Source organism: Limulus polyphemus, unplaced genomic scaffold (genome assembly GCF_000517525.1).
Source record: "Limulus polyphemus unplaced genomic scaffold, Limulus_polyphemus-2.1.2 Scaffold11, whole genome shotgun sequence".
Lineage (NCBI taxonomy): Eukaryota > Metazoa > Arthropoda > Merostomata > Xiphosura > Limulidae > Limulus > Limulus polyphemus.
Window position 1 is genome coordinate 1837193 of NW_013665621.1, and position 22513 is coordinate 1859705.

The following is a 22513-nucleotide window of genomic DNA, read 5'->3' on the forward strand; positions in this document are numbered from 1 at the left end:
GAAATTTACCGACGTTTGACTGCCTCGACTGCACCTTTCTACCTCTTTGTTGGTCAAGCTTGATTTCGCAAAATTTATTTATTTCAGATAGCTATGAAATGTAAGGTTAGGGTATACTATAGAGTGGAGGTGGTATACTTGTCCCGTCATTTTTGACGAGCTATGTTCTAATACATAATAAATTCCAATATAAATTAGAATGATTACCTACAATAGTAGTGGTAATTTTGTTTTTGTTTTTATTTCGCTCATGTGTTATCAGGGACCCTTTAACCAACAAAGTTATAGACTCACAAACAAGTTGGTCCCTTGGTAAGTCAGCGGTAAGTTTACGGACTTATAACGCTGAAATTCGGGATCCGATGCATGACTTTCTTATGGATTTCAGTTGCCGTAATTTTGGATAAAATCTTTCAAAGGTTTATATTATTAATGCCCATCTTTCGAATGCTTAAGTTATAAATGCCGTTTTAGTTGAGTTATGTTTCTTGTAATAAACTGTTGCTTGACAGCTATAAAAAGCGAATGTACGCAGTGTATAATGTTGTCGCAAATCATAAAGAATTGTTTAAAGTTATGACATTTCAAACACTTTTTTTTCACTGAATATTTTTTTCATTGCCGATCGTTCTTAGTCTGATGACTGTAATTCTTATTTAAGAACTTATGTTCTACAGCGTAATTTCAATACAACTTTTAGGCAAACCAAAAACAAAAATTCCATTTGTGATTCTCTAGGAAGTATGACAGGTATGCATGTGGTCGAATGTATCGCTGAGATTCTGCTTTCTTTGACTATCCTATTTCTCACGGAAACAGCCGTTAATTTTGAGAGGTGTGTGGAAGCTTGTGAACGTTTTGCTTGTTAGCTTTCGTCAACTTCAAATCCCTGTTCATTATCTTCTTAACAGTATACCAGGAGATATGCTTAATCGCGATGAAGTTTTAGGTCAGAGTTTTCTTTCGTAATCATAGCCTGCAGATAAGGAAGCTATTCCGGGTTTATTTATGATATGGTTTCGGCTGTCTTCAACGTTCTGAATATTTTCAAAATGTTTTATTCTTTGGCCCTACATTGTTTAATAATGTGGCTTTATGAATATTGAATTGATTTCCTCTTCGTAAGATTTTCTTTTATCCATTTAGCCACGGAGATATTGCACTGTCGAATGGTTATATGAGCCAAATGTTCTTCTGGAATTTGCCACTGCATTATCATACACAAAGCATTACTTCAAGGGTGATTGTCGTTCAAATATAGTGTGGTTAATCTATTTATTGCTGTTGAACAACAAGATAATACTAAACTAAGTTCTGAAACGGTTATATTTTATTTAAAAAATAAATATATATTTATAAACTAAAAAAAAGTGTAAAAAATGTAAAGTTTTTAAAGATTGGGATTTTTAACATCGGAATTACCGAAGACGTTGAAAATCGAATGTTTTCTACGTTTTGTGTGTGTGTTTTTACGAATATTTAGAATATGAATGTCCCATAACTTTGTTTTTAATTAACAACTGGTAACGTTAGCTGTCAGTCGAGATAAATGGGTTCAACCTAATCCTAATTCCTTCTGTGTTTATATCATATACTAGTAACATCGTGAAATATGACCCTCTAGAGTCCAGACCACCTACGTTCCACAGTTATAGTGTATGGCAAGGAAAACAGTTTCTCAGGCGGATAGGTGGGTGAGACCACATCGGCGCCTGCGAAGGTTGAAATATCGCGTGTTATTGCAACAACTTCATAAAAAATGGCTGAGTGTGTAAACATTATCTATATAAACATCAAATCATATTATTATATGATGCAAGTTTTGGACCCCCGTGCTCTGAAGTATGGATATTTTGGCTCTTCCTGCTACTTAGCTCTTGCCGTGTTGATAACTATTCTATTTATGTTGCTGTGATGGTAAACATATATCTTAGGCTGTTTCAATATATAAAAAGTATTGTATACTTGAGAAAAATTCAAGATAATAAGTTTATTTTTTTTTAATAATTGTATTCTTTGTAAATAAATAATATTACTTGATAAATGGAACAAAGGTCACCTTGTTATCGAGTTTACACTTCTTCACTGCTTTCTTACTTTACAATAAAATTTGTAATTACGGTTACCGTATTTCTTATCAAACTTCTTCCAGCTCATATTTAATAATGGATGCTCAGAAGCCAGGTTGAAGTACATATTGTTTCACTAGCTCATGTTTGTTGTGTTTTTATTTATATGTATTGAGAAAAATATAAGACACCTGTTCTCTCTGATGTTCATTAAGTACTTTAATGTTTACTGAGTTGCAATAATTCATTTTACCTGAACTTAATTCTTTGGGATTGTAAGTTAAACAACTACATTGTTTTTTACTAAACACCAGTTAATATAAAGTATTAGTTTGCTGCATATTCTATTGAACAACAGTTTGTTTATGAATATTTAAGTAACGTAGGATGAAAAATGACTATGTATATTTTTGCATATCTTTGTATCTGTGGCCTTGATAAACACGTCTAAGTACTTGAAAATCCGAACGCTTACAGGAAATATACTTAGCTACATTTGAACCGGTTTATGGTATTACAAAATCTTTTGAGTTATCGGGTTTCTTTATTTTTATCTGTAGTTGAGTAACTGGATGATAAGCCCTACACCGTAAGACACATTGTTAGTGTCGAATTGTATAAAGAGTGTAGATAAACAATCAAGTTGTTTTTTTAACCACGTAAGACAGACACATTGTTAGTTGTATAAAGAGTAGATAACAAATCAAGTTGTTTTTTAACCAAGTTAGACACATTGTTACTTGCATAAAGAGTAGATAACCAATCAAGTTATTTTTTTAACCAAGTTAGACACATTTTTACTTACATAAAGAGTAGATAACCAATCAAGTTATTTTTTAACGTTTAAACAAATACTATCTACCGTACATTTACGAACAGTAGAGTTTTTTCTATCTCTCTCTTTCCAAATTCGCAGTTTCACGAAACATATTCTGTTTATTATGCATTCATATTTTGACCCTTGAACTAGTTTATCTTGACTCTTGTCCTGCCCAGATTGGTGTTTATTATATTACTTAGTAACTTTTAAGTAAACCTGTTTGGATCATATAAGGAAGGTAAGAAGATAACTTAGATATTGGACTGTTTTAAGAAATTAATGGCAATTCTAAATAATTTAAACATTTATCGTCTTCCTTTACACGCGGAGTAAATAGTTACTCTTTTTTCTACTTCACTGACGAAGGAACGAAGCCGATAATTGGGCAGATAATTTTTTATTTAAATATTTACTTCCGATTATGTGTGAAAAATGAATGTTTAAGTACCTTTCCGCGTAAAATATTGTGAAGATATGGATATATATATAAATAACTCGGTGACAAAATAGTGATAATAATTAACAAAGATCGTTTAGCGACTTATAAACAGCTACGTTAATATGATTGCTTAGCAGAATTTAGCAACACCAAGTCTCCTAGGCAATTTGTCACATGAGAAAGACGTCCCTTTGAAATTTGTGTGGCTCCCCAAAAATCAACAAACCATTGCCATTAATGTTTACTAATCAGACGCATGTCCATTCGTGTACTGCATCGACTTTTGTCCATTAACGAAAGAAAACTGCTTATTTTTACAAATATTTCTTCCTGTAGATGCATTTTTAATTTCTAGGTTTATTTTATTTTGTAGTTAATGCGGTGGGTCAGCGTTACGGAGTTTCAACGCTAAAATCCGGGGCTCGTTTCCCCGTGGTAGACAGAGCACAGATATCCCACTGTGTAGGTTTGAACTAAATATATATATATGCATTTCATTTCATTTTGTCTCTCTGCACTAACATTTCGAAATCTTGAAGATCAATTAGTCACAGTATATTACCTCGTACTAATAAATCTAAAGTTAGATTAACTGTAGCAAGTAAAAATACAGAGTTTTCTTTTCTCACATGACTGTGAAAATGTATACAATCTGAAATTACATAACAAACGATTTATGTTTTTGTTCAACGGAGAATAAACCTTCAGTCATATTTGTTAATTCTTTTAATATTTCATCGTACAAATCCTTGAGAAGATTACCAAAGTACGCTTTATTTACGATATCAAATGTTGCCCCCCCCCCAGTGGCACAGCGGTATGTCTGCGGACTTACAACGCTAGAATCCGGGTTTCGATACCCGTGGTGGGCAGAGCACAGATAGCCCATTGTGTAGCTTTGTGCTTAATTACAAACAACAACATCAAATGTTGTTGTTTGCTGCAAAAACTACACAATGGGCTATCTGTGCTCTGCCCACCACGGGTATCGAACCTCTGGTTTTAGCGTTGTAAGTGCTTAAACTTACGGCTGACCCACTGTGAGACGCCATCAAATGTGTATGCGAACAGTTGAATTGTTTATGTTTTATAACAATGAATTGAATAGTATACTATAAACTACATATTATTCACATACCACGTGGCATGTCTGTCAGCGTTCGTTCGGCGCTTTCTGGTAAGAAGAGGTTATTTTAAAAGGGTTAAGTTGTTTTAAACCTTATAAGCATAATAAACCGTTTAAATTATATTCCTTATAAAAAAAAATCTATCTTCATGTTTCTAAACTTATAACGCAATTATGTTTCTATCGACAAAAAAAAAATCTAGTTTTTATTTATTTCATAAATACCAACTAACTATCAACTAATTCGGAATTTCTGCAGTCCTGACATCCTCTGTCTACATGATCTAAAGCGACCTCTGCTTACATGAGCTAACGCGAAACTCGCTTTATACTTTTTTTCTTAGGAAGACCCTTAATCGCTGCCTTAAGCTTTATTTAAAAAGAAAATTCAAGTTCAAATTTGTATTATTTTCGTTCGTCATGTTAGTTAGTATTTCGTTAGTATTTAATAACAATTCTGATTAAAAATAAAGCACACGTATGTCTGCTTAGGATGTTTTTTTTTAGAGTAGGCCCAGTTTTATCGACACAAATTTTCTCAACGATACGTTCAATGACGTATAGTAGTCTCAGGTGTTGTATAATCAATATCTGTAATATCAAAACTAATGAGGCAATATCGCCGGAGAAGTTATAACGCCAAAAATTGGATTTCTATGCCCGCAGTAGGCAGAGCACGGATAGCTCATTTACAACAAATAAATCAGTTTGTTAAGATACTGTCAGTGTGTATGTGTAGAAAAAGTTCCAACTGAGTTCTTTTTCTGTTTTGTTTTTTTTATCTCTGAATCCTTGCATAAAGCTATAAAATCTTAACAAGTACGATACATTTTTTTTCTGTATATAACACTTAAGCATGTTTCCAGGCAATAAAGTTAGGCAGCATAGGCTGCTACCTTGGGCACCAAATATTCGGAGACTACAGCGTGAGTAGGATATCCCTGTGTCTGCCTGTAGTGCCCAGTAAAAATAGCCGGTTGTGCCTAAGTCGATTACTTTTGCTGAGCGTGGTTTAGCGGGAGGAGATTCGGATCTGAAGGGCCAAGGTTCAAGACGTGATGAAGACTATTCGATGAAGATATCGTGCATTAGGCAGAGTGTGCTGTTAGACTGCCGTCAGTATGGTCAACAATCTAAATTAACGAACTAATCTGGCCGTTTAGCCTATGTGTCACGTAAGGTGCCCTTCAGGTTGAAAATACCAAATACTTTCGACAACTGAGTTTTGACCGTGCATATCTCTAGTAATATTGTTTGTTTGTTTGTTGGGAATTTCACGCAAAGCTACACGAGGGCTATCTGCGCTAGCCGTCCCTAATTTAGCTGTGTAAGACTAGAGGGAAGGCAGTTAGTCATCACCACCCACCGCCAACTCTTGGGCTACTCTTTTACCAACGAATAGTGGGATTGACCGTCATATTATAACGCCCCCACGGCTGAAAGGGCGAGCATGTTTGGCGAGCACGTAAAATATGCATTTTGTCTCATTTGTTTTGTTGTCTTACCTCAAAAAGGAAATTTATTCACTTGATATCCCGATCTGTAAATAATGGAATATAATACGTGTTCTAACTCCAGTACTGACCAAAAAAAAAAAAAGAATAATGAAATAATTATGTAAGAAATTAATTAAATTGAGTCTGATACTACATTGGTTTGTGAGAGTAAAAATTTTGTTCTTCGTTTGTTTGTTTTTCGCGTAGTGCTTCATAGGAGTGGAAAATCGAGCTCAGAAAAATTTTAATTTAAATCCACACGTGATACAGATTTTCAAATAAATACCAAAACCGCTTGTCAATATACGTTTAAAAATCCTTAGTGCTTGTTGTTTAGAAGTTAGAGCAACCAGCTTAACATAAGTATCTAAAATATTTGACATTTTTGTTTAACATAGACGAAAATACTTACGAATGTTGAATGTACAGATCACCAGTGCTAATCATGTTGTTTCAGGTATATTAAAAAAAAAACTCTCGGCTCGTGCGAAGAAACATCTACTTTCTTTTAACAGAACACGGAATTTGGATAAGAATTTCCATCTAGATTTAAACATATCAAAGTCAGTTTTTTCACGTGCTTCAGCAAACCAAATATTTACTCTTAAAAACCACGCGTATAACGAGTATTGCTCTAAGGTGTATGGGAAAGCTGATTTACCGACGTTAGTGAAATGTGTCGAGGCTGCCCAAACTAGCAATAGCACGGCAATTAAATATCGACATATTGCTGGTTTTCCTGTAAATATTTGCTACGAAAAATAATGCTAAAATCTTTCTCCGTATACTGGTTTTATATAAGTTAACGATGTTAACCGATGAATAATTTATTTTAATTGGTAACTACATAATTTACTCTTTCGTTCTAAAATCTATCTCCGTATACTGGTTTTATATAAGTTAACCGATGAATAATTTATTTTAATTGGTAACTACATAATTTACTCTTTCGTTCTAAAATCTTTCTCCGTATACTGGTTTTATATAAGTTAACGTATGTTAACCGATGAATAATTTATTTTAATTGGTAACTACATAATTTACTCTTTCGTTCTAAAATCTTTCTCCGTATACTGGTTTTATATAAGTTAACGTATGTTAACCGATGAATAATTTATTTTAATTGGTAACTACATAATTTACTCTTTCGTTCTAATATCTTTCTCCGTATACTGGTTTTATATAAGTTAATCGATGAATAATTTATTTTAATTGGTAACTACATAATTTACTCTTTCTCCTACAGCTGTCAACATTTTTATCTGTCTTTAAAAGAAATTGGTTTTTTTGTCACACCTGTTAGTCGACCTCTTTTAATACAAATAATAATTGTAATAATATTTCTTTACTGGTCTTATTAGAGTTTCGAGATTTAGGCCGAAAGTCTCTGTAACAGTGTGGATATTCAGATGATGAAACAGTGCATTTTAAGTAAGAACAGAATAGTTTATTAGTTATACTCATTGTCAGGCTGATTTTTAATTCTAATCTATGCAGTTAGCTTACTTTGATCAAAACGTAAAATTAATATGAATAACAGCACTTCAACAACGGTGTTTTTATTAATGATGATGCTTTTCGCTCAATGCTGAATCCATTACGTTAAAGCCGCATTTATATACCATAAGATTTGACGTTTCAATTAAAGCTTTGTGTAGCGTAATCTAGATGGCTTCTTAAGCCCTGATATGGAGCGAAAGGCAACGGCATGCTACAGACAAGGTAAAATAGAAATGATATTATACACTCTTCTTCCTAAAAACCAATAAAGAAAGAAGTGAGTAAAGGTATAATATAACATAATATAATATCACACCCATAACCGATGAAAAGAACACGTTTTGTTTACAACCGACTTTAAACCATATTATTTTAAAAGCGAGAAACTTCTTTGGTATTCTTAACCAATCGTGAGTCTGTTATGAATGTTTTCGTATTTTAAAGTTTTTTTGTTTTTTGTTAAACACAAAGCTACGCAATGGGTTGTATGTGCTGAGCCCACCACGAGCATCAAAACCCCGTTTTTAACGCGTATTTTAAATGATACTATGTTAAAATTATTTATATAAAAAAATTGTCTTTGCTTGTCTGTTGGGTGCAAGAACTGGTGTTCTGGAGATGTTTATTTGTTTTGGGAATTTCGCGCAAAGTTACTCGAATGCTATCTGCGCTAGTAAACCTTAATTTTGAAACGACAAAACAGGGGTAGGGCAGCTAGTCAACACCACCAGTTCTTGGGCTACTCTCTACCAACGAATAGTAGGATTGACCGCCACATTATAACGCCCCCTCGGCTGAAAGGGCAAGCATATTCGGTGACGGAATTCAAACTCGCGAGCCGTAGGCTGCATGTCTAGTGCCCTAACCACCAGGCCATGTTAGGCTTCTTCTGCAAGTGCAAAGCTATCGTTTGGAGAAATTATGTTTCATATGTTGCTTTTAGTTTCAGAAATTTTTAAAACATTCTTAATAAATTTATAAGCTAAATAGTTAGAAAAGTTTACATAGAGTCGTGATGAGATTTGTATAAAAATTGTTGTTTCGCATTAATAATATTGATTAATATTTGACTTACTGTAGTGAGCTCAAGTTTATAATGGAGACAAGAATATATGCCAGCAAAATGTTTTAAAAATTAAGTAAAATGATACCTATAAATTATTGTAATTTTTAGATATTATGTAGGATTCTGCATATTTTACTACAGATCTCACATTATTTTCGCGTTGTGTAAAAGTATTTGAATTCTATAACAAATAAGTCCTGTAAAACATAGATTACTTATTTTATTATAGTACGTTCTTACTCGTAAAATTGTGATCCATCTTAGAACAAAATATTTGGATAAACAAAAGTGAACATTCCAAATTTTCGTCTCCTCTGGTGGCTCAGTGATAAGTCTAAGAACTTATAACGTAAAAATTCAGATTTCAATACTCACAGTGAGCACAGCACCGATAGCCCATTTACGTAGCTTTGTGCAAAACAGCAAACAAACAAAAAACAAATCTACGCGTTAGTTAACTGACTTTTGACGAAGGAAAACTGGGGTCATTTACTTTAATTGGTAACTACATTATTTTTCCAAGCCCGTTCACTTGGCTGTGGTTTCGCGTTAGTTAACTGACTTTTGACGAAGGAAAACTGGGGTCATCTCTTATTCCTACATTTCCCGGTGAGGCAGCGATAAGTCTAAGAACTTACAAAGCTAAAATCTCGGGTTCGATTCCCCGCAGTGGGCACAGCAGATAACCCACTGTGGTTTTGCTCTAAAACACACATATTCTTATAAATAATATTATAAGACTTACTGGATTGGAAGTACATATGGATTGTTCTTGGCCTGAGTTTTGAGGTGGATGATGTTAAGATCTAGATTGATAATTTTTTCTTCTTTTTCTAAGAACATGTCTTATATTTTGGAGTTGGTTTCTCCTACCGCAGCTTATGAAAATTAGCTCCATATCTGTTAGAGAAAAATCCAAAATTCATTACACTAGCTCAAAAAGCTTGTCTAAAAAAAAAAGTTTCAAAGAGTTTTTAGTCTAAATATGCTTTGTACCAGAACAACAAACGTTATGCTCAATTGAATATTTAAAATTTATATTTTAAAGGCTCCCAAATTCGATTTGCATCATATATTCATTTTTTATGCGATCAGAAATATAAGTAAGTAAAAATAACCCGCTTGTAGCATGTCTGTCTTGTTGTTTGGCTCTACAGACCTTCCACTTATAATGTCATTTCGAAACTATGCTTCAAGTATTTTGGTAGGAGATAGCTTATCATTTCTCTCTGCCTGTGTATTAAAGAACACGAGTATAACAGTTTATTGAATCACTAAGGGCTTTTATCTAAAAACAAACTGGCTATTACTAAGATTGTGAAAGATGGGTACGTTTTATTGTTTGATGGTAAAAACATATACAGAAAATGTCACATTCAATACTTATTTAGGTTTTCTCTGTTGAGAAATTGATAAACAAGGACCAAACGAGTTTATATAGAAGAAATATTAAATTAAATGCAATTGTCAACACCAGTTATTCGTTTGTTATTTTGGTACTTTGAGTCTTCAAAGAAATAACAGATAAACTTTTTTATGTGTTTTATGTTTCCCAAAAGTATTTTTCAAAGCCATAACCTTTCTCTTGTTGACAGAGAATAGTTGAAATAAATAAAGACGAACACCGTAGAACAAATTAATACAATGTATATATATATCTAGTACGTCATTCCAGGTACTTCTTATGTTACAAGAATCTTTACAGTCCTTGTGAAGTCGACGTTCTACCCTCAGTGACTTATTTTTTGCTGTTCTTTTTTTCTGTAGTTTTTTTATCTTCATTTTGTTGTGTGTGTGTTTTTTTAGAGACAATCATGCTGACTATTGTGGACCAGATAAAACAACGAGAAGTAGGTTTTCTCTATACGAGATGAGCCGTGGGAAGTTTCCTCACAAAATTCTCCCTTAGGAATGACACGGAAAGTTAAACGCAAGAAAATATTTGATTTATGTAGTTTGTGGCGATCTCCTTAAACTTTTATTATATATATCATACTGTATGAGATACTTTCAACTTTTATATAATATATTTCGTGAACAACTTGCGAAAATATTGGTCTCTTTTTTTTCTTTTTACTATTGTGTGAAATGGAAGGAAATATTATTTTACTTCTTCTTATTTAAAAGTTTTATAAGAACCACTGTTCTCTGGTACTTCCGTTTAATTCACGGTATAATTGCATTGACAAAAACAAGTAGTTTTCAAAACCTAATATTTTTTTTTTATCTAATCAATTACGAATCTTAGGCTTTTACGAACGTAGTGAACTATGCTTTCGAAATTGATATATCGAAATTCTTCCAACAAAATTATGTAGAGATTTGCAAAAATATTCACAGAGAAATACTTTGTGTTTCTTTTTAATTTATTGAAATTTGACCCATTTCGTTGCAATAAAAATACATACCACCAATAACTGTTTGTAATTACCCTATACATTACGGGGCCGAATTATAACAGAGAAACAAAAAATGTATTAGGAAGTGAAATATAAGCATCATCAGAATAACCTAGCTTTAACTTAAAAGCATAGAGTATAGGTGGCGCTGCATCATTTCTTTACCAAAATAAAGAAACATTAGCCGCGACCTACTAATCATATGCAGTAGTTTCCATGCCCTGGGCTTGAATTTTCCTTATTCTATCATTTTCACGCACGGCATTTAAGCTTCGCTTTCTTGCAAGTATTATGTGTTATATCGATAATTCCTGGTCTATTTAAAAACGTTTCACGTGGTCAGACAAACAAACTCACGTAGACGTAACTGTATTTAATAAAACTACACGCAAAGTAATTAATGGTATTTATAATAGTGTACAGAGTACGAAACAGTTTTGAGCATTCAGTGCATGACACGTTTTATGAGTCGAAATAAAGATACTCCCAAAAACGAAGAATAAAACCCGTAGTAAAGAAAAAAGTTGTTTAGAGCAGTTTATGAAAAGAACCGAAGCTAAATTATTGCAAAGTAAAGTTGTCATTAAGACAAACTTAGGTGAATATGCAGAAACATCTGAATGCCTGTTCACAAAGTGATAAGCATATGGTCTTGAACGAACTGCGCATGCGTATCTATACCTAAATAAATCAAGAAAGCCCATAGAAATTGTATTTAGTGTAATGTTCATTTTTAGGAAATTAAATGTGGGTTTAGTGTTGTTTGTATGAAGTATTTTGCAAATAAAAATAACTAAAATTGAAATCGAAGCCAGTCGTCACGTGATGACTACGACATTGTGACATCGTGTACCATACTTGTTGCATTTAAAAGTTTGACTCAGTAAAAAACAGGTAAGGTGATTCTGAATTGAAAGCCAATAAACAATTCGGACAATTCTTTCTAGCGATATGAGATTTCTAGCGTTTGATCGAGAAAAGTTCCGTATAGACAAAAGTAAGCATATAATTTATATATATTAAGAACACGTGAGACTTAATGCAACTGTTAAGTTAAACGAAGTACAGCTAAATATGATTCCATAAAGGAATTATGATTTTCAACATGAACTGCATCTTATTTTTTGTAAACCTTGAATAGTGGGCAGGTGCCAGAGGATGGGAAGTTGGCTAATGTTACTCTTCTTTTCAAGGGAAGTGATAAAACTGTCCCAGTAATTACAGGCCTATTAGTCTTACACCAGTATTGGGAAAAGTTTTGGAAAGACTGATAAAACATACTTTGCAAAACCATTTAATAAAATTTAGAATGTTACTGGATAGTCAGCATGGTTTCACTAAGGAAAAATCTTGCCTTACAAATCTTCTGACATTCTTTTAAAAGGTTACTGCTTATGTAACCTTTTAAGGGTGTAGATTTAGTATATCTGAATTTTCAGAAAACATTTGATTAGGTGCCACATAAAAAAAATTATCTCTATAGGTTTGAGGCAGTTAGTTAATTGAATAGAATAGTGGCTGGGTGGGAGAAACAGATGGTTGTTATATACGGAGTTCAGTTAAACTAAATTAATGTTACAAGTGAGGTACCTGATGGCTCAATTTTAGGACCTTTACTCTTTTTGATTTACATCAACAACATAGATGAAGGAATGGTCAATAAATTACTTAAATTTGCTGATTATATTAAGGTCTTGGGTGTTGCTGATTATGAGAATGATGCCGCTGCTTTACAAAAGGATTTAGATCACTTAGTGAGTTGGGTGAATAAATGGCAGGTGGATTTTAATAATAATTTATGCAGAACAGTGCATGTAGTTTATCATAATTTGAATTATAACTATAATTTTGATGTGAATACCCTAATAGTGTTATGAAAGAAAGGGATCTTGGTGTAGTGGTTGATCAGTTTATTAAGCCATCTAAGCAGTATGCTGTTGCTAGTGGTATGGCAAATAGGATTTTAGGTTGTAATTACAGAAATAGTGAATACAGTTATAAAGAGGTTATAATTTCATAGTACATGTCACTTGTTAGGCTACATTTGGAGTATTGTGCTTAGTCTTGAGCTCCTTACCTTAAAAAAGATATTGAATTGTTGGAAAGGGTTCAGAGGAAGGTTACTAAAATGAAGGCTGGGATGGAGGGATTGTCATACGAGGAAAGGTTAAGATCTCTGAAATTGTTTTCTCTTGAAAAAGAAGAGTTAGATGGAATCTGATTGAGGTGTTTAAAATTATAAAGGGAATTGATAGTGTTGATGCACCACCTTTGTCCATACTTAATGGTGAGAATGGTAGGATTAAGATACACAAATATAAATTTTGGCAGGGTAGAAATCATCTTCACCTAAGGCAGTTTTATTGTTTTTAATAGGGTGGTTGGCCTCTGGAATGGGTTGCCTTCGGATATTGTGGATCTAGTAAATTTAAGTGAGTTTAAGAGAAAGCTTGATAACTATATGAATGATAAGGACTAGCTTTGATACATTTTTTAAAATAGTTTTAGTTTAGTTTAGAGGATGGGACAGCCTAGATGGACCAGTAGGTCCATTATTGTCCCTAAACATTATGTTATGTGCACATGGACTAAACTGCCAGGTCAGAGAACTCTAGGATTCAGATGTAACTGTCCTAATTTTGAACTACTAACCAAAGGGAAAGCAACCCTCCAGCAGTACCCCCACCATCACCCCCACTAAAAGATTCTGTTCGGCTTTTTGAATCGGTTTAGGGGGTTGACTCTCACAGGTATATCATTTATATACGCTTATAGTTGAAAGTGCAGACATGTTCAGTGATATCACATTTCGAACGCCGAACCCTTCGATTTAACGACTGACACGCTAACCGCTATACACCACGCCTGACTTTAATATATGTAATGCAAATAAAAGATGCTGCCTAAGATACGAGTAAAGTATTTGAGCTTTCAGTTTCCCAAGTTGGGTGTATTGATTAAATTGGTGCCGGCAGATGGCACAACTTGACATATTCGTTGGATGGACCTTACCAGTTTCGAAACGTATTAACCATTTACGTTAAAATTAAGAGATATTTTAGTTAATGAAGCATTTTACTCGTTAAACACTGATAAATGGGTAACAGAAACTGGGTGATTTTCCGGTTCTATCGTCGATTCTTACCTGAAATAATTCCATTTTTAAGAGTATAATTAAATCTAGACATCATTATTCACTATAATCTAGATAATTAACAGTCATCCGGTAGGTCAGCGGTAAGTTTATGGACTTACAACTCTAAAAGATTGGGTCAATTTTCCATAGTGAACAGCGGTAAGTTTATGGGCTTACAACTCTAAAAGATTAGGTCAATTTTCCATAGTGAACAGCGGTAGGTTTATGGACTTACAACTCTAAAAGATTGGGTCAATTTTCCATAGTGAACAGCGGTAAGTTTATGGACTTACAACTCTAAAAGATTGAGTCAATTTTCCATAGTGAACAGCGGTAAGTTTATGGACTTACAACTCTAAAAGATTGAGTCAATTTTCCATAGTGAACAGAGCGCAGTTAGCATATTTGGTGGCTTTGCGCTAAAACAACAAAGGCCATTGATAAACTTTACATCATAATTGCGAGAATATAGCGTAATTCACCAAAAAAAGAATACTTTTCTGTCATTACAAAACGTAAGACATTAAATATGCATTACAGGAGGAATCTGAGAGACAGTTTACATAATGATGCAGATAATGTGAAACAAACACAATTATGGCTTTTTCCTATAGGCCCGGCATGGCCAGGTGGATAAGGAGCTCGACTCGCAATCTGAGGGTCGCGGGTTCGAATACCCCGTTCCACCAAACATGCTCGCCCTTTCAGCCGTGGGGGCGTTATAATGTGACAGTCAATCCCACTATTCGTTGGTAAAATAGTAGCCCAAGAGTTGGCGGTGGGTGGTGATTACTAGCTGCCTTCCCTCTAGTCTTACACTGCCAAATTAGGGACGGCTAACATAGATAGCTCTCGTGTAGCTTTGCGCGAAATTCAAAAAGCAAACAAACAAACAAACAAGCTTTCTCCTTTCTTCATTATTACATATTCTTAAATAGAAAATGTATCCTTTAACAGTTTAGAAACGTATTACTATAATAGTTGTAGTCCCTCGGGGGGGGGGGAGAAGGGGATAAGTTCTGTTTTATAGCTTTCAAAACTCGCTGAGCCTAAATCCCATTTTTCGAATGATATTTTACTTTCCGGGGTTATTAACATAACAAAGCAGTCATACCACTTTGATCCGAATCATAATTTATTAACAAAACAGGAAATATCACGTAGTTCGAAGTCATTATTTATTAACAAAACAGGAAATATCACGTAGTTCGAAATCATTATTTATTAACAACATACACATACTTGGGCAATGAGACATACTACAACAGTATTTGAACATTGGAGGCTCACGCTATCTGGAGGCAGTCGACCGTTACACTGGGCTTTTGTAGCATTACATATTCTTTTATCTTTGTTCTAACCAGAAGAAACAAGTCTCTTATTAAACAATTTTCATTATGAAATGTTTAGCACACTTCACATGATTCTATTTACTTATAGTACTCAATATCGTACTTGAAATAATAGAAACTACAAGCTTATATTCAACCTCGTCACGTGATATATTGAGGATTTTGTGATACGGCGAATTTCAACAGATAAATAGTTTTATCGCAGAAATAAATGGTTGAATTAGTAATTGAAGTATTTGTTATTTCTCAAATTGAGTTGATCTTTGATCATTTTTCCCGTCAATTCTTTTGAGAAATTAACACTTGTTTTCCCCTGTGGCGGTTCAGAGGTAAACTTTGGGGACTTATGAAGCTACAATCCGGGGTACAGCTCAGATGTACAATTATGTAGCTTTGCACTAAAACAAAGTACTTATTTTTAAATAAATTTCAAGAAACTAAAAACACAGATATGTTATGTAAGTTAAATAATTCACTTATAAACAGTATAGAATTGGAGAAAGTTCGTTACTGATTGAGAAACAAAATCTTCATCATAACAACTCGTTACTGGAAGAAACTTGTACACTATTCGATCCTGGTTGATTTCACTGGCGGTTCGTTATTCATATGACAGAAATGATTAACTTCTTTAAGTTCACTTAGTGGTTTGGTTATTTTTAAGCATAAAGGTACACAAGGAGCTATCTGTGCTCTGCCCACCATGGGTATCGAAACCCAATATTCAGCATTGTAGGCGGGCAGACTTGCCGCTGAGTCACTGGGGGGGGGGGGTATAGTTGTTAATAAATCTAGCCAATGATGCTATGATATGTATTAATTACAAGAAATCCGAGTAAGCATGTCCACCTTATTAGTTTGCTTAAATAAATATTCAATGAATCATCTCATTAACTGTTACATGTAAGTGTAATTAAAAGTTTTAGAAATTAAGGTACTGAAATTCATTATATTCTTAAAAGCATGAAAAATACGAAAATCTGTGGAAAACCTCAAAATCCTTAAAATAAACAGAAAATTAGAAGAATCAGGATATTAATCCTAATTTATTCTAACGTATATTCCTTTAATGATGTAACAAGGTACTTCTAGTGTACAAGTTTAATAATGGAAAATATGTCTTTTCAGATAAGCAACATTTAAAGAAGTAAAATGTCTAAAGCGCAATATTTCTGAGATCATTTCCTTTGGTAATATAATTCATGAACCGTATAAAATTTCCTTTGTTTTAAAACTATTTAGAGTTACCTACAAAGAACGTAACGTAAAGGACAACTTTCACAACGCAATCAAAAGTCTACTTAATTCTAAGTGTTAAATTAAGTGCATTAAATCAATAATTATGAACGTCACTTGTGAAATATATGCGTATATACAGTTAAAAGGAGTACAACGCCAAAATAATTATACAATAAATAATTTATTAAAACAGGAATCAACCCTAAAATAACTCCACATGTTTCAGTATTATTTTTTGTTTTGTTTTGAATTTATGCACAAAGCTACACAAAGGGCTATCTGTGCTCTGCCCACCACGGGTATCGAAATCCGGTTTCTAGCGTTGTAAGTCCGCTCGGAGTGCTCAGTGTTCTGAAGATGATGGCGTAAAAACACCGAAAGATGCAGAGTCACTTTAAGGCTATTTCCTGTTTTAATAAACTATTTATTATGTAATTATTTTAGCGTTGTACTTCTTTTAACTGTACATATGTACATTAAATCAATTTTATCATTTTACTAAACAGTCGAATTTGCTTCTAAATATGCGAAGAATGAATAATTTAATAAATATCTAAGTTTGATTATAAATGGGTATATCGCTATTTCTTTATCGGTTCTTTCATCAGTACGCGCCATATTTCGCTACCGTTGTTGATATTCTTACCATGAGCACGTAAGCTGGGACAATATATTGCGATTAGAGACATCACGCTGTCGTTGATGTCTACTATAAAACTCAATATGCTTGAGAGTATAAGTTCACTATATCAAAGAAAACCACTTGGGTCTACAGAAAAAACAAACAGCCAGACGCTGCACTTGTAATTACATCTTTAGACACGCCTTACTACTGAAGTTCTGTAGTACATCACGATACACGTGTTTCATAAATGGTGTTCGTGAACGTAATAATGAAACGTGTGTCAATTTTGTTTTATATTTTAAGTGCAGAAAGAATATGAAAAACGTCACAATTTATAGTGTCATTTCGAATTCGGGAATTCACTTAGTTACGATTAAAATATAAATTGGAAAATATTGAATCAATATTAATTCTTCTCTTTAAAAAAACGGGTGAGGTTTATTTGAAACTTAGCAGGTTTCATCAAAGTAGTGTCTAAAAATATTCTATCAGTAAAATTATAGTTTATAGTAGTTATTACTGTTTTAAGGAAATAAAGAGTTCAAACGGGTACTTTGTTTCATGACAACTATTGTTTTAAAAGGGCAAGAACTGTCACAGAGATATATTTCAAAAACACACAAGCAGATCGTAGTTCAGTGGTTATATTGTCACGTTGCGGATCGAAAAGCCCGAGATTCGAGTCCACGATATGCGCTGAACACGCTCTTCACTTTCAGTTGTTCCAGATTTATAAAAGTGGCAGTCAGTACTGATACTTGGTTAACAGTGGTCATGTAAGCTATGGGTGCTGCTGACTAGTTGCCGTCCCTATAGTCAACAGTTCAAAGACAGGAACGGTTATGCCTGAATTTTGAAACCGTTTAGCCCATGTGTCGCATATGATACTTTTTTCATAAACACGTTATAAAATTCTTAGCTATGACACTGAAGCTGTAAATAAAATAATGAGCTATGTATTCAGGAGCCCCCCTCACAGTGGCCCAGCAATAAGTCTGCAGGCTTACAACGCTAAAAATAGGGTTTCGATACCCGTGGTGGGCAAAGCACAGATTGTCCATAGTGTAACTTTATGCTTAAAAACAACCAAACCAAAATTGTTGTCAGGATCATATCTAATAAGAAGTTAATGCGATAGAGAATAAAGCATCTCTTCATTACTTTTCCTTGATGCTGTTGTTAGAATTTGATACCTTCAAAATGGTAAGGCAGATTTGTCTCGTATTTTGTATACGTATTGAGAATGTCTCTACGCGATTTCTTTAAACAGTTCTTTGACCGGAAATGACAAAACACTGCCACTCATATTTTATTTAAAAAAATATGTTTATTGTATAATTTTTTCTGTCTTTAACAATTAATCAAAATGTTGCGTTTATACTTTGGAACATTTGCGTGCTATAACTATAGTCTTTTAATACTTCAAATTAGAAATAACAGTTACTTTGACCGTAACAGACCAAAACATCTTCTCTATTAACGGTACGTATACTAATATATGTATGATTAATCCAATGGACCTGGCATGGCATGGTGGTTCGGGAACTTCACCCGAAATCTGAAGGTTGCGGGCTCGAATCCCGTCCCCTAATTGTTTGTTTGTTTGTTTGTAATTAAGCGCAAAGCTACACAATGAGCTATCTATGCTCTGCCCACTACGGGTCTCGAAACCAGAATTCTAGCGTTGTAAGTCCGCAGACATACCGCTGTGCCACTGGGAGGCTTCCATCCCCTAATACGTGGCCCGGCATGGCCAGGTGGTTAGGGCGCTCGACTCGCAATCTGTGGGTCGCGGGTTCGAATCCCCATCACACCAAACATGCTCGCCCTTTTAGCCGTGGGGGTGTTATAATGTGACGGTCAATCCCACTATTCGTTGGTAAAAGAGAAGCCCAAGAGTTGGCGGTGGGTGGTGATGACTAGCTGCCTTCCCTCTAGTCTTACACTGTTAAATTAGGGACGGCTAGCGCAAATAGCCCTCGTGTGACTTTGCGCGAAATCCGTAACAAACAAACCATACCCTAACACATTCACTTCTTCAGCCGTAGAGATGTTCATCCCACTATTTGTTGTTAAAGAGTACTCCAAGAGTTGGCTGTGGGTGGTGTTAGCTAACTGTCTTTCCTCTAATCTATCACTTCTAAAGAAGGGACGGCTAGAGTAGATAACCATCGAGGAGCATTGCGCGAAATTCAAAACAAACAAACAAACAAAACTAATCAAATATTTTGGTATCATTGTTTCATCAATGACCGTAATATATAAATTAAATTCAAGGTGTGAGTAAATTTATAACACTCAAGAAAATCATTTCAAGGGTTTACATTTATGGCAAAGCTACAAAGGTTATACTCCGCCGATCCTAATTTTGAGCTACCGACTAGCATCCTACCATCCACGCTATGGGATTGACTGTGACTCTTATAGAACGCACTCACAACTTAAAGTGCAGGTAATAGCTTGTAGAATCGCACGGTTTTGAAACGTGGTCGTCAGCTTCGAAATCCAAAGCTCTATCTACCACAGGGCCAACCCGCTGCTTCAGTCATAAGTCAAACGGTCAACCTTAGTTACTATTAGCGAAAATATTCGCTATAACTCTTCAAACACTTTCTCAAACCCACTCAAAATATGGTTTTACTGTAGTTCAGCTTTATCTTCTTTGATTTTTGTTAGTTTTTAAGATTTATGTAAATTATATTGTTTTTTTTAAAGAAGCAAACTTCAAAACTAAAAACTTTCAGAACATTTTTCATCCCAATTACTTGAAACGTTTTGTTCTGGAAACTTCTTTTTTTTTAACAAAAACGCCGAAACTGTACAGGAAACGTAAGTAGCAGGAAAACAATCTGGTAAACTTCTTATAGAAGTTACGAAAATGTATCTTATTTTAATTTGCACAGTTCTTCCTTTTTCTGATTAAGAAATATTTGTTTCCTTTAACCAGAAATAATTAGAAAGTACTCCTGTCATTGTTTTTTTATCATTTAGATGAGAAACGGATTAAAAGGGCAAATACGTGAATTAGTTTAAGTGAAAAGCCTCAAACAACGAAATAATTTTGTGATAATAATATGCATTAAGATTTTAATATATAGACACATTATTATCATAAAATGTCATGATACATGATAATATAGATAACGTCATTCTTAACCGGCTTGGATTGTAAAGACGGCTTATAATTTTGTCTGAATAATACCGAGAATCAATTTTAACAAAATTATATTTTGAAAAAAACAACAACACATATTTCTGATTGTAGGTGCAACACGTTATTTCAAAATGTTAAATGGCCATTGTCAGTTAAGGAATGATATTGAGAAAGATGACAGGATAGATCTGTACGTAGATAATAATTAAGGACTTATATAGTGTATGTGTATGGTAATTAAGGACTTATATAGTGTACGTGGATAATAATTAAGGGCTTATATAGTGTATGTGTATGGTAATTAAGAGCTTAAATAGTGTACGCGGATGGTAATTAAGGGCTTATATAGTGTACGTGGATGGTAAGTAAGGGCTTATATAGTGTATGTGTATGGTAATTAAGGACTTAAATAGTGTACGTGGATAATAATTAAGGGCTTATATAGTGTACGTGGATGGTAAGTAAGGGCTTATATAGTGTACGTGGATGATACGTAAGGGCTTAAATAGTGTACGTGGATGGTAAGTAAAGGCTTATATAGTGTGTGTGGATGGTAAGTAATGGTTTATATAGTGTACGTGGGTAGTAAGTAAGGACTTATATAGTGTACGTGGATGGTAAGTAAGGGCTTATATAGTGTACGTGGATGGTAAGTAAGGGCTTATATATTGTATGTGGATGGTAAATAAGGGCTTAAATAGTGTACGTGGATGGTAAGTAAGAGCTTATATAGTGTACGTGGATGGTAAGTAAGGGCTTAAATAGTGTACGTGGATGGTAAGTAAGGGCTTAAATAGTGTACGTGGATGGTAATTAAGGGCTTAAATAGTGTACGTGGATGGTAATTAAGGGCTTAAATAGTGTACATGGATGGTAATTAAGGGCTTACATTTCTCTGTATTTCACTATCACTTATTAATTGCATTATGCTTGTCAATAATACATTCAATTCTGTGACGATAGTTTATTATATCAAACTACTTTTATTTAATATAATATATTACAGTACCACAGTTTCGAGTGTTTAAAGCCTCAGTTAACAATACAGTTAATTGTGTAACAATAGCTTATACACATATGTTTACTTTTGTTTGATAAACAGATTACAGTTCTACACTTTCCATTAAATTAAAAATAATGTAATGTAAAAGTACTGAGCAGTAAGATAGACTTGCCTAATTCCAACGTACCAGAAAGGCTTTAGAACGACTTCTAGTACCTCCATGAAATTATGTTCTGGCGCTTTCTTTTAGAAAAACATCCATCGAGTACAAAGATCTTTAAATTGATAAAAGTGCTGCCTATTTCTTTTATGTTTTCCTATACACTTTAAGTATCAGTAGGAGCTTTCTTTGAAAACAACATCTGCGTGGTGAGACTCTTGCAACACTTAATATTTTTTATGTTGCTTTAACAAAGAGCATAATAAAAAGTGCGTCGAAATAGTAAACATCTTATGCCTTCCCTACTCAAGCTACTTCTTTCGTTCAAATAACCATCCGAGAGACAGCTTAAATAACAGAAGAAATACAAACTGGTGTAAAATAACTTGAGAGCAGTAGAAGTGTCCTTACAAAAAAGAAATAAAATAATTCTCCTTTTAAAAGATAAATGAAATACGACCTATTACTCCAGGAAGCTAAATTGGTTTTATTTGAAACAACGTAATAAGTAATAACGTAATAACTCTCCGGTTTGCACTACAAACTTTAAACGCTCCTAATTCTTTATTTGTTGCTTTATAGGTTTAAATATTCAATATCATCCGAATCGTGTTCTAACAAACTTGCAAAGTATTCATTTTACAATTGCCTTTGATTATTATTCCAGATCGCATTGTACATAACCCGTAACTCCAGTGTGAGGTGATACTAGTCTTCCGATGAACAGGGATGTCACTGAATGACATTTATTCTGTTGTTATTTTTCCTCTTACACCATTCCGTACAGTAAATAGCTTAATATGTACGAGTTCTGTTGATTTTAAAATTATTGTGATTTCTGTATCCATATCTTCCTGTTGGGTAATCTCTAAGAAGTCTATAATCATCGCACTCTTGATATCCGTATGTTCCTTTCCAGCACTCAATAC

General features: G+C 33.9%; 1 protein-coding gene and 1 long non-coding RNA gene across 2 annotated transcripts in view; one reads left to right on the forward strand and one right to left on the reverse strand.

The window, feature by feature from the left end:
* The window catches only part of LOC106478570, a 39793-nt gene extending 30419 nt beyond the window's left edge, over window positions 1–9374 (reverse strand). Inside the window, exon 1 of the mRNA XM_013939127.2 lies at window positions 9262–9374. Coding sequence (XP_013794581.2) covers window positions 9262–9359 — 98 coding nt within the window. The 5' untranslated portion in view covers window positions 9360–9374. The remainder of the gene's footprint in view (window positions 1–9261) is intronic.
* LOC111085120 overlaps window positions 1–22513 on the forward strand; it is a 57202-nt gene that overhangs the window by 5984 nt on the left and 28705 nt on the right. The gene's annotated exons all lie outside the window — the stretch shown is intronic.